The 14228-nt window shown below is 39.2% G+C and overlaps 1 protein-coding gene across 3 annotated transcripts in view; it reads right to left on the bottom strand.

The window, feature by feature from the left end:
* The window catches only part of clcn2 (chloride voltage-gated channel 2), a 110273-nt gene that overhangs the window by 30235 nt on the left and 65810 nt on the right, over nt 1–14228 (bottom strand). For all 3 annotated transcript variants that reach the window (XM_062976826.1, XM_062976827.1, XM_062976828.1), the window contains 3 exons: nt 13868–13945; nt 12799–12877; nt 2497–2622 (listed from right to left, as the gene is read on the bottom strand). In XM_062976826.1, coding sequence (XP_062832896.1) covers nt 2497–2622; nt 12799–12877; nt 13868–13945 — 283 coding nt within the window. The remainder of the gene's footprint in view (nt 1–2496; nt 2623–12798; nt 12878–13867; nt 13946–14228) is intronic.

Genomic DNA, 14228 nt, shown 5'->3' with positions numbered 1-14228 from the left:
TTCAAGTCACAAGGCTTTTATCCCCTAGGCCACTGGAGGCTCAATTTTTTTTTTGTAGTCAATGTTTTCAATATATCGTGATATTTTGGTGCTAAATTCGTAAATACAGTAATTACAACATAACATTACTGCGTATTGAACTACTTTTTCTGTCAAATGTGTTATATAACATGATGTTTTGGTGCTTAATTTGTAAAATCATAACCTAATTTGATGTTTAATAGGCTTTTCCTTAATCCCTCCTTATTATCCAAGATATTTGCTTATCCAAGGCTCTGCCGGCCCGTTTAGCTTGGATAAGTGAGAATCTACTTTATTTCCAAGATTTTTGTCATTTATGATTAATATATTATTAATGCTATTATTAGTAACATAATCAATACTAATTGGTACCTTTCCTGCATAAAATATGTGCAAGTTGGTATTGCTTATTTTGCATACAGGTGTCTTAGTATGTTTGTGCAACACACCTACACACTACAGCTGACACACTTACATGTCAATACACACATCTTGGAAAGCTCTGCTTTAAGGCAATGACTCAATTCTATGAGATCCTGGGATTTGTATCTGCAGAAGACTTAGGCCCCATGTAAAATCCAGATTATCTGCTTTGAACTGGATTATATGGCAATATAGTCTCATATAATCCAATTCAAATCAGACAATGTGGATTACCTGCTTCGATAGTCTGGATTATATGGCAGTGTAGAAGGGGCCTAGGAATCCTTAGGTTCTCCAGTGCAACTCTATAGTCAATCTCTCACGGAAAATGGCCAGAGATGCACTGGGAAACCTAGGGATTCTTCAGAGACAGTACCAATCAAATCTATAAAGTTTAAACCAGTGAATAGAGTTATTTTTTTAAAAAAAATTCCAAAGATTACATTTGAAAGAGCCATGGCAGTCAAAAGTGGGATCCCAATGCTATAAGTGTACATTTGGAGACATCTCTGCCTCTTTAGTTGCAACCAATGGTCAAGAATCTGCTCCTACACAATATCTGCAATGGAGCACCACAACTCAAGAAGGATATTGACAAGTTAGAGAAAGGTGACCAAAATGACCAAAGGTTTAGAAGTCAATCCCTATGAGGAGTGGTATGGGGACCTGGGTATGCTTAACCTGGAGAAAAGAAGGTTGAGAGGGAATATGATAGCCATGCTTAAATATCTGAAAGCCTCTTGAAGAGAGGGAAAACTTGCTTTCTGTTGCTATGGAAGCTATGACACAATAGAGCAACTGATTTAAATTGCAGGAAAGGATATTCTAGCTCAACATTAAGAAGAATTTCCTTTATTATAAAATAATCTTTATTAGTTTTAACAGAATAATAAAAAGCAAAACCCCGAATTGGGCAAAAAAGAAAAGGAGAGAAAAGGTTAAGAAAAATAAGGAAGGAAATGTAAAAAAAAAAAAAAAAGATAAAAAGAGATTTTAAAAAGTGCATATAAAATGACTTCTTGGCAGTTTCTTCAAGGTAATTTGCCTTTTCTTTCTTCCTTAATTTCCCCTTAAATTCTAACTCCTTTTATTCTTATTTCCTTCTCCTTTCTGTTGAGGTTATCTTTCTTTCTCTTTATATTTTATCTTTCCTTTTCCTTTATCATCTATTTTTGCTTCTTTCTCTCATCTATCCATTTTAGGTTTTCCATCATTCTGTCCCAATTTGTTTCTTTGATTGGTTCTCCTTTATTTTTTGCTAGTAAGAAAGTCAGCCTGTCCATGTTACGTATGTCAAGCACCTTTATCAGCCAATCATCTTCCTCTGGGATTTCTTCTCTCTTCCATAATTTGGCATAGCAAATCCTTGCCGCTGTTGTTAGTAAGAATCATAATTTGTCTTCATTATTTTCTATTTTTATTTTGTGTATCCCTAATAAAAATGTTTCTGCTTTAACATTAAGAAGAATTTCCGGATGGTAAGAGCTGTTTGGAGATGGAATAGGTTGCCTCCTTGGAGCATGGTGGAGTCTTCTTCTTCGAAGGTTTTTAAGCAGAGCATGGATGGCTATCTATTGAGAGGGCTCTGATTGCGATAATAATAATAATAATAATAATAATAATAATAATAATAATAATAATAATCTTTATTTTTATATCCCGCCCCATCTCCCCGAAGGGACCCGGGGCGGCTCACAACAGGGACAAGCCCGAAAACAACAACACAAGATATTTGACCAAAAACATTTCAACGATTCACAAAATAAATAATAGACAATACATTAAAATCCAAGCAATAAAATCAGAGAATTTAAAAACAAACCAGAGGGGACAGGTTTCATAAAGTGCTGTGTCATGGAAATGAGTGATAAAGTGCCGTACGCCCTTAAAACAGAGAGAAGCAATCTAATGCCAGCTGTATTGGGCCTGTTCTGGAACAACCATGTTTTTAATTCCCTGCGATCCTATCATGATAGAAGGGGGTTGGACTAGATAACCCTTTGGTCTCTTCTAATTTAATGATTCTATGATTCAAGAAACCAGAAACTATACCTTCATCTTTGTTCCATACTGCTAGCACTCGGAAGATGAAGGCACTGAAGGTGGCAGCAAAGAAGCCGCGCCAATAGTTGCGGACAGCAAAGAAGGTTGATGTGACCTCGATGCTGAAGAGGACACCTGGTTAGGACAGAAATGAGGGAAGTCATTAAAAATAAAACACTTTAATACTGTTCAAACCAAGGGAATGCAGGCACAGTGCTACTGATATTGCTGGGTCATATAACTCTCTTTGACTTATGGAAGTTGAATCCCAACAACATCTGGAGGGCCACAGCTATCCTCAGAATTAGAGAATACACATGCAGAGGGAGCCACACAGGCATTAAGACAAACTCCATATTGCTGCAAAATCTTTGCTAGAAAAGCTGGTAGAGTGGGCACTTAGCATCTGCTGGAGTTTGGTCCCAAACTCACTCATGGATACCTCAATTTGTGGATGCTCAAGCTCCATTGCATGCAATGGTATAATAAAATGGTGCAAGATTAGGTAAAAGTAAAGGTTTTCCCCTGACGTTAAGTCCAGTCGTGACCTACTCTGGGGGTTGGTGCTCATCTCCATTTCTAAGCCGAAGAGCCAGCGTTGTCTGTAGACACCTCCAAGTCATGTGGCCAGCATGACTGTATGGAGTGCCGTTACCTTCCTGCCGGAGTGGTACCTATTGATCTACCCACATTTGCATGTTTTCGAACTGCTAGGTTGGTAGGATTAGTTCCATTGCATGCAATCTATATATATAAAAGAGTGATGGAATCCTGGCGACCGACAAAACAACAAAACTAAACACCCCACAACCTCGAAAATTGACAGCACAACCCCTCATCCACGCCTCTAGGTTGATACAACAAAAAGAAAACAAAAAGTCCTAATTAGAGGGAGAGGAATAATCGTTTTTATCCAATTGCTGCCAGTTAGAAGGCTAAGCTCTGCCCACTTGGTCTCCTAGCAACCCACTCAGCCCAGGGGACAGGCAGAGTTAGGCCTCACTTAGGCCTCTTCCACACTGCCTATAAAATACAGACGCCACCAGACAACGCCACAGCAACGCGTGGCCGGGCACAGCTAGTGGTATAATAAAATGGTGCAAGATTGGTTTTAGCTAAAGTTTGGAAACAAAAAACGGTTCCCTCCACTGATGAATGGATCCCAAAACTTTTAGATCTAATACAAATGGACATTTTGACACAGAAGTTGAGAGACGGAAAAAAGAAAACAGATTGGTCAGGTTTCAGAAACTTTAATCAAAAGAGCGGTAATACATTTACATTAGATCTAGCTGACGTATGAAAGATAACATTTATGGAAGCGTTGACTGGATAATAAAACAGAAGTGGAAAAAACCTCAAAACTAAACTCCTCAGGAGGACAATGGGAAGTTTATATATTTTAACCTACTTCGATGTGGTGGCTTTTTCCCCCCCTTTCTTTCTCTCTTCTGCTGTCCTTTCACCCACTTTACCCCCTCCACCTCTCTACACTATCCCCACGGTTTTGTTTTCCTAGCTTTCGCTGTAAATATCACTTAGAAAGCAATAAAAAATTCTTGGACTAAATAAATAAATAAATAAATTGGTGCTCCTTATATTAAATGGCAAAACTGTGGCTTTTTCCAATGAGGGAGGATAGCTTCAAGTAATGAATAGTTGAATCTGTGGATGCAGAATCCATGGATACTGAGAGCCGATTGCACTTCAAAAAGACACAAAAATATTTGGGCACACTTTTAAAATCAAAACTTTCTTCATCTTTGTCTGATGAATCAGGCAACAGAAAGTGGGAGAGGATGTCATTGTGAAAAGGCAGGTTGTCTGCATGTTGAGAGGCGACCTGGTGTAGCGGTTCGAGTGCTGGACTACAATTTGGAGACCTTAAGTCAGAAATGATGCAAAGACACTCAACAACTCTGCATTTTTGAAAATGCAGGCTATAATTTCAATGTTATTTTTGAAATGGCATCACCCATGGGGCACAAAGTCACAGGCATTACTCTCATGTATCTATGTAGTTGGCATTGCTTCCAACTGAGAACAAGCAATGCAGGTGAATTACAGGAGAGCCTCTACATATGAATGTCCCAACATAAGTATGTTTTAACTTATGAATTCTCACTCAGCCTAGAGCGACATTTTGACATCCTAACACTGAAGCCCCGGTGGCGAAGTGCGTTAAAGCGCTGAGCTGCTGAACTTGCAGACTGAAAGGTCCCAGGTTCAAATCCCGGGAGTGGCTTGAGCGCCCGCTGTTAACCCCAGCTCCTGCCAACCTAGCAGTTCGAAAACATGCAAATGTGAGTAGATCAATAGGTACCGCTCCGGCGGGAAGGTAATGCTGCTCCATGCAATCATGCTGGCCACATGACCTTGAAGGCGTCTATGGACAACGCCGGCTCTTCGGCTTAGAAATGGAGATGAGCACCAACCCCCAGAGTCAGACATGACTGGTTTTAACATCAGGGGAAACCTTTACCTTTACTAACACTGTTTGACCTACAAACAGTGCAAAAGATGCCTCTTTTCCCTCTAAACCACTTCTAATAGGTAGGTAGAGAGAAACAAAACCTGGACTGGATTCCTAGCTGGAGCAGCTCTGCTTCATCTTTCTGCAAGGCAGAAACTTCAGCTCCATGTGACTGCATCCCTGAACCAGGGGTCCCCAAACTAAGGCCCGGGGGCTGGATGCGGCCCTCTAAGGTCATTTACCTGGCCCCCGCCCTCAGTTTTATAATATAATATTTTTATATCAGTTTTAATAATATAATATATTTTATATACATATAATATTGATACTAATATTATGTTACACAATATAATACTAATAATCTATATATATAAAAGGGTAATGGAATTTCGGCCTAGGACAAAACAACAAAACTACACATCCCAGAAACACTAAACTTGGCAGCACAGCCCCTCATCCATGCTGCCACGTTCATACAACAACAAAAAAAGAAAAATAAAGTCCTAATTAGAGGGAGAAGAATAATTGTTTTTATCCAATTGCTGCCAGTTAGAAGGCTAAGCTCCGCCTACTTGGTCTCCTAGCAACCCACTCAACCCAGGGGACAGGCAGAGTTAGGCCTCACTTAGGACTCTTCCACACTGCCTATAAAAGACAGATTATCAGATTTTAACTGGATTATATGGCAGTGTAGACTCAAGACCCTTCCACACAGCTATATAACCCATTTATAATCTTATATTATCTGCTTTGAACTGGATTATCTTGAGTCCACACTGCCATATAATCCACTTCAGTGTGCATTTTATACAGCTGTGTAGAAGGGGCCTCATATAATCCAGTTCTAAGCAGATAATATAAGATTATAAATATAATATGTAATAATTACTGTGATATAATAATACAGAACAATATAATCTCTAAAATCAGGACAGTAAATAAAGAATAACACTCTGAAAGCATAAGCCACAGCAATGCGTGGCTGGGCAAAGCTAGTCTATATATATAAAAGGATAATGAAATTTCGTCCTAGGACAAAACAACAAAACTACACATCCCAGAAACACTAAACTTGGCAGCACAACCCCTCATCCATGCCTCTATGTTCATACAACAAAAAGCTCCAGCTACTCCAGAAAACGGCCAGGCTTTGAGACTGCAAGGCTATTCACTGCTATTCCACCTGGCCAACAAAGGATTCCCATAAGCCACAGCAATGCGTGGCTGGGCAAAGCTAGTAATACCATATAATAATATTAATTATATGTTATATATTACATATAATATTACAGTATAGTGGTATAGTTCAATATAGTAATATATAATGCTAATATTGTGCTTTGCTAATAATATAATATATTGTATGTACATAGAGCTGCTCTGAGTCCCCTTCGGGTGAGAAGGGTGGGATATAAATGTAGTAAATAAATGCAGTAAATAAATAATGAATTTTAGACTTAGGCTCGGCCAAAGTCTGAAATGACTCGAAGGCACACAACAACAACAATCCTAATTAACTTGACTCTCTCATTGGCCAGAAGCAGGCCTACATTTTCCATTGAAATCCTGACAGGTTTATGTTGGTTAAAATTGTTTTCATTTTAAAATATTGTATTTTAAAATATTGTATTCCAGCAGACTGGAATAACCATTGTACTTGGTGGCTCAGTGCCTCAACCCGCATGCCTTTGCCTGCTTGCCACATGCTCTTCTCCACTTTGGGAGATTGCTGTCCACTGAGAAAGTTTGGGTTAGTTCACTTTGTGTGCTTTTTATTCCTTGTAGTGTAAGTTTCATTTCAAGAAGAGAGAGAGATCAAGAGATGGCAGGAGAGAGGCAGAAAAATATGATGCTGTTTTGCCTTACTGTTATACTGGCCAACACACATTTTGTTGCCTCAAATGTACTTCCTTGCCACAACTTTGTTCCATGTGAATGTGCATTTATACATTATTTGTTATATATAAAGTACATTTTCTTATTTAAAAACAGATTAGGTTAGCACCAACCCTTATTGTCTTCCGGAAGCAATTAAAAACATGGCTGTTCTGTTGTGCTGTTGAGAAGACAAGTCCGTTATAACTTGGTCCATATTTACACTGAAACTTGCCCTGCTTACTTTTTAGTTTGATTCCTGTTCAGATTTATCTTCCCTACCTGTTGTATCTATTTGATGTATGTCCTATTTGTAATAGACACACCCTAAGTAAGTTTTGATTATCGCCCAGATGTTATCCTATATTGGACCTTTAATGCCTGGATGATTGTTTAACATTTTAACTATGTCGATTTTAACTATGACTTGTTTAAATTGTTTTTAAATTGTGTTGTCTGATGTCTAAATTGTTATTTTATGATTTTATGTGATTATATTGGGCTTGTTCCCCGTGTGAGCCTCCCTGAGTCGCCAGCTGGGGAGATGGAGGCGGCATACAAAATAATAATAATAATAATAATAATAATAATAATAATAATAATAATTATTATTATTATTATAAACACATCATGAAAAAATTGGGGTGGTGTTTAGGGGACCAGAAGGGATTAATAGCAATTCAATGGGGAAATCCACTTTGCATTTTTTATGCAACACACTTGCAGGCAACAGCTGACACAGCAGCGTGTCACGAGTTTGGAAAACTCTGCTCTAAGGAGTTGCAAGATCACTTTGTATGCTGACATTCCAAACTAAGAAGTCAATGTTGTTGAACTGAACTAGAAACGTCAGAGAAAATGATTGAGACCAGACTCTTTTCCAGGAATAGAACAAATGCATATATTCACTGATAAGTTTTCCTATTTACCAAAAATTACCAGCACCTGGCTACACACCTCTTAGCACTGAGCCATAACAGTTAGTGTCAAGCACCATTAGTTCTACAGTGTAGTTGCACCTACAATGAAATTCTGTGACAGATTTGCATTCACAACTCCATACGCCAGATATGACTTGAAAGCACATGGCAACAAAATTCAGAATTACAGGGTGAGAGCAGGGGAAAGGAATTCAGCCTCAATCACTGTAACTCATAACACCATAAGGTTAATCTAAATATTGTAAGCAATTGTATAAATAGCTTTGCTTAATTTCATGTCTTGCTTCCAAGTCCCTCAAGTCCCAGTGTGCTAGTCAGAAGTCTAAATATTGTGACAGTTCCAAAGCATAAGCAGTGTGTTGAGAAGGCGTCTAGAAGACATTATTTCGTCACAGTCAACACAAGACAAGAAAATTGTTTCTTGGCAAAAACTGACTTGCCTCAAGTCAATGCATATTCCAGAATTAATTGTATTAATTACTAAAATTGCCCATAATCCTCAGCTATCCGAGGGACTCTGATAGTTATTATCCCCCAAAAGCAATTTTCCCAAGAAGGTTGGTCATGCTTCCATGATCGCTAAATATATTTTCAAAGGAATGGACATGAAAGCTGCATTTGTAATATATAGTCAACTGATATGTTTATAGTCATCTGTTTCTCCAATAATGCTTTATCTGTTTTAAAAAGGAGGCAATGTTGGAGGACTCCTAACCACAATAAAAGACTGTGTGTCTCATGACTCACAGGATGGGTCTACATTGCAGAATTAATGCAGTTTGAGACCATTTTGGTTCAGTGCCATGGAATCATGGGAGTTGTAGTTCTGCCCAAGAGTGCTGGTGCTTCAACAAATTACAAATGCCAGGATTCTATAGCATTGAGCCATGGTGATTAAAGTGCCATCAAACTGTGCTAATACCACAGTGTAGATGCACTCTTTGTTGCATTGCTGGGAAAAGGTATATGAGGACGTCATCTTGAAAAATGCATGTACAATAGAGTCTCACTTATCCAAGCTAAATGGGCTGGCAGAAGCTTGGATAAGCGAATAACTTGGATAATAAGGAGGGATTAAGGAAAAGCCTATTAAACATCAAATTAGGTTATGATTTTACAAATTAAGCACCAAAACATCATGTTATACAACATATTTCACAGAAAAAGTAGTTCAATACGCAGTAATGTTATGTTGTAATTACTGTATTTACGAATTTAGCACCAAAATATCACAATATATTGAAAACATTGACTGCAAAAATGGCTTGGATAATCCAGAGGCTTGGATAAGCGAGGCTTGGATAAGTGAGACTCTACTGTATATGATTTCCCTCATTTGTTAGACTTGGTATTGTTTATGTGAACATCATAGTCCGTACTAGTGTGTATGACACTCAATGTATTCTGCTTAATGACCTTATATTATTTCAATGCAGAAAGTGCTGTTCCATGCAAGAAAAGATTCCAGCTAAACATTAGGAAGCTCTTCCTGACGTTAAGAGCTGTTCAACAATAGACTATGCTCTTAAAGTATCCTCTGGGGGCTTTTAGAGCAAAGGCTGGATGGTCATCTGTCGGGGGTGCTTTGATTGTGCTTTTCCTGCAAGGACTAGCAGCAATGGGTTCCAATTACAGAAAAGAAGATTCCACTTCCTGACCATACAAGTTCTTCAACAGAACTTTCTGTCTTGGAATCTGGTGGAATCTCCTTCCTTGGAAATTTTTAAACAGAGGTCGGATGGCCATCTGTTGGGGGTGCTTTGATTGTGCTTTTCCTGCATGGCAGGGGTTGGAGTAGATGGCCCATGTGGTCTCTTCCAACTTTATGATTCTATGAGCAAAAGAAATATGCAGTTTCTAAGCAAACAAACCATGTGCAAATTTTGTGCCAAGTAAATCCCATATTTAAAGATTTTCATTCAACATTCTTTTTGCCAAGGTTTCTTAATGTTATTTTTTACCATTTGAAAAGATTTGAAATATTATTTCTGTATTTATAAATAAAAGAATAAAGATTGAGGTCGGAAAGGCCAGGATTTGATTCTATCCAGTCCCACTTTATCCGCTTAAAACAGGCAAGGCTAATAAGCAGCTTCTTCCAGAGTCCGTTAGGGCACATTTATGGGCCCATCTATACGGGCATATAATGCAATCTGAAACTGCATTATATGGTCAGTGCAGACTCATATAATACTGAATCTATGCATCTACTTCCTTAATCAAGGTTCACTCGTATACAACTATGACCAGCTTTAGGTCTTGACTTTAAAGGACAAGTTATCACAAAAGACATGAAATGAAGCACAACGTGTGGTGTATGACTTGCTATCTCTAGAGATGATCAAATCAGGAGAGGGCCAGGAAAAACTCAATGCAAGCATGAGAAAGCCATATCACATGAGAAGTATGATTTTTCCCCATGTGGAAACATTTATTTTTGTAAGAAAGAATCACCAGAAACTCAGTGCCCTCCAATGTCCCAAATCAGGACTGAGGAACATTTGGTCCTTCAAATTGCTGGCTTTTTACAATAGTTTTTAACATATTAAAATACAATAAAATTCTATGGAGATATAAAAAGGGGAAGAAAGAAAAAGAAAGGAAGAAAAAAAGATGAAGCGTACAAATGAGAAGTTAAAGAAAAAGGAAAAAAGTCAACTATGATTCTTCCTTTAAATGGTGTATAATAAGGTAAAGGTTTTCCCCTGACGTTAAGTCCAGTCGTGTCCGACTCTGGGGGTTGGTGTCATCTCCATTTCTAAGCCAAAGAGCTGGCATTGTCCGTAGACACCTCCAAGGTCATGTGGCCGGCATGACTGCATGGAGCACCATTACCTTACCACCAAAGCAGTACCTATTGATCTACTCACATTTGCATGTTTTCGAACTGCTAGGCTGGCAGAAGGTGGAGCTAACAGTGGCAGCTCACCCCACTCCCCTGATTTAAACCACCAACCTTTCGGTCAGCAAGTTCAGCAGCTCAGTGGTTTTCTTGAGAAGGCTGAAATAGTTTCAGGCTTCTCAAGAAAATATCCAACAATTCTCTCTCTTTTGGATTAAAATTCCAGTATTCTAAGAAAGTGGTATATTTCTCTGTGTTGGATAAGACACTGAGAGTGAAACGGAAAAAGGAAAACTATGGTATATAATATAGTTTAAAGTAACATATTTATGTTAAGAACTGTACAAACCCAGTTGGATAACAACTCCAGCAACATTTGAGAACATTATCAAGACGTTAGTAAAAATTTTTTTGTTTGGTTTCATTTACCTTATATGTCAAGACTGAGAGTAAAATCTGAAACTGCAACAGGTTTATAGGTATACTTATGTGAAGTGTTGCCATATTATACATTTATGTTAAGAGTTATACAATTCCACTTGCATAATAATATAATTATTGGATACTTGATTTAGAATATACGTCGCTTTTTTGGAACAAATTCTGCAAATAGATTAACATTAGTTGTTGGATATACAACAGGGATAGGGTTATGGTTTATCACTGACTTCATTTAAATCCAGTTCAGACTTAAATAGGTACGTCACCACAATCCCTTTCTTACACAAGTTGGATATGAGTTGGTGCTACAGATTGGATATATAAAAGATTATATCACTATAGAAATATAGAACTCATAAATTAGTTACTTTAAACTATATTATATAATATACCATACTTTTCCTTTTTCCGTTTCACTGTGGATTATAGACATCTGTGCATTCAATTTCAATTAAGACACTGAGAGATCAGGGTTCAAATTCTCATCACAGCATGGCAACCACGTGCCAACCTTGGGCAAGTTGCACTCTTTCAGGAATGCTTTGTCAATGCACTACCATGTATACCAGGTGTGGCCTGGGTGTTGTTAGGATTGCTGCCTGTCTACTTTTCCCCTTCTCCAGCTCTGAGAAAACCTACCTCACCATGTCTCTATGGCAACACTTTGGCAACTGTGGGCAGGCTCTCTTTGGGGCTCTTTCCTTCCTTCCTCCCTTCCTTTCCCTCATATACATGCCTTGTGCTGGTACGGCTGTACCAGAAGCTCCAACTTTATTTTCTTGCTGCTAATGTTTGCAATCATAGGACAGGCCGCCTGTCAATCATCAAGTTTGGTTCCGCCCCTTGTTCAGGGCTCTGGGAGGGAAGGAGCCATTTTAAAGTTAGTCTCACTTAGGAAGCTAAGCTATAGGACGTAGACCAGCTCGTCCCACAGAAAACCATCATATCTCAAGAACATCCGGGGATATAGAACATCCGAGGAATCAGAAACAGAAATTCCAGGGGAAAGGTCCCAAAGGTTCTGGCTAAGAGCTCACAGCCTCTCAGCCTCACAGCTCATGAGGGAAACAGCCCTAAAGTTTCCAAAGAAATCTCGGAGAGAGAACAGCACCACAGATCCACGGAACCCCAGCTGAAACATCTGCAAGCCTTGGTTGGTAGGTCCACTCGATACCCAGACGCATTTGGAATCGGTAGTGGGTCCCACATCAGCTAGGCCCATATAATAGACAGCCTGGGAGAGGTTTTAAGAGGGTTTTCACAGTTATCCAAAGCCAATTGCCTGTCCCCAGGGTACAAGACTGAAAGGGCCAACAGTTTATTAAGGAAACCTTGAAGTGTTATTTGACTCCTTGAAGATTTATTATTTGTTCAACAATAAAGACTTTGTTATCTCATTAAAGACTCAAAGGACTATTCTTTTCAGGAAAATTCTCAAGCACCTCTCTTTAAGATGCCCTGGCTTCCCGCTGGGCATAAAGTATACGTCCTATACAAAGACAATAGTTACAGGCCCAGCGCATGATAAGACATGCCTCCTTTCTTGTTCTTGATGCCAGCCATTTTTTAACTGGTGATAAAATGGGGAACTGAAGTCAGGACTCCCTCCATGCTAATTGCGTGCTCTGCCACTCAGTTATAGCATCATCTCTGAGGCTATTGATCTGGTAAAGGGAAAGTCATGGCAAGGATGGCTTTTTGACATGGGTGCAATGAAAAGGCCCTGAGGGCAGTCTTACCTCCGATGGGAGCGGCAAAGCAGCAGCCAACGCCTACTGCACAGGCGGCCGCCAGCATCTCAATGTTGCGGGATTCGTTCTGCAATAAAAGCAGATGAGAAGTATATTGGAACCACAGCAAAATATACAGCCAGTGCAAAAGAAATTGCAGCAGGAAACATGAAAGCAATGGCAAACAAAAGTAAAGAAGGGCACCCATCGATGACTATTAAAAAACAGGATGGCTGTTCCCTTTCTAGGCATTCGGGGAATGCACCATTTAAATCCAATCTGTTCAAAGCAATGGGCACCCTTTCTGGACTGTCGCCCTTCCCATAAACACCACCCAAATCATTTCTCTAGTATCTCTTTGGTAAAATGAGCAAAGACAGCAGTGGGGGTTGAGATCACCAGATTTTTAAGACGTTTTTAAGGGAGTATGGGAGCTATAGGAAGACTAAATGTCATCCACTTCCCAACCGAAACCACACAACATTTCTGAAAATCCACTGAGCAGAATTTAAGGTTGTGAAGAACTATGGGGAAAGTAGTTTCAAATGAAGTTTTCTACCATTTCCCAAGTGGAGGAGAGGGTAAGCAACTAGAGCAAGCACTTTTGCCTCATCCCCTTACAACAAGAAATATCTCTTGCTTTGCAACAAAGAATCCTTAGATTTCTTCATGCCCTTTTAGTACTAAGGGTACAAAACTTAAAACCTAGTAACCCAGTGCTGTGAAAAAAGGTTTAAAATTCTGCACTCGTTTTAAATTCAGTGCTTATCAAATGCTCACTTGGTAAAAAAGGTAATTCTACAATAATGAACTGGCATCATTTGTGGCTTTTTTCTAAGATCTACAAACATCAGCCACACATATTTGGTGAAATCTCTGCAGCAAATCATCTTGCAGAGTAAACTAGTTCTCTTTTGTCCACATTGCTGATCAGGGGGAATGAGTATGGAAAAGGAAGACTTGCCTAACTAAAGCCAGTCTGTGAACTTCAGTCTGAACTGGGGCAGAGTTTGGGGATTAGTTACTGTTTCAGACTCCAGAATCCTTCAGTCAGCATGACCATCAGATGGATACATACCTCATAGATACCGCCAAAGAGAGAGAGGAATTTGCTGAGTAAAGCAGCACACATACTGGCTATGTGGACAAAAGGTCCCTGTAGAGGAAAGAGAAAAGGGAGTTCACAGAAGTATAGGAAAACTCACAACAACAGATATTGCATAGACAAATCCTTTGGGAACCGATCGGCAGTGGGTTCAAGGGAGGGGTAACATCCCACCACCGTCCAATGCAAGGGTGGGGAATTGTAACACACATATCTCATGTGGCTTCTGGAATTCACTTATGCTCCAACTTCCCCCAAATTTGGAAAACTCTACTTGGATGGGAGACTACCAATAAACACCAGGTGCTGAAGGCTATATTTCAGAGGAAGGATC

This window comes from Anolis carolinensis, chromosome 3 (genome assembly GCF_035594765.1).
Source record: "Anolis carolinensis isolate JA03-04 chromosome 3, rAnoCar3.1.pri, whole genome shotgun sequence".
Classification (NCBI taxonomy): domain Eukaryota; kingdom Metazoa; phylum Chordata; class Lepidosauria; order Squamata; family Dactyloidae; genus Anolis; species Anolis carolinensis.
Note: the sequence above shows the minus strand (reverse complement) of the source record. Positions and strands in the feature narration are given on the sequence as shown.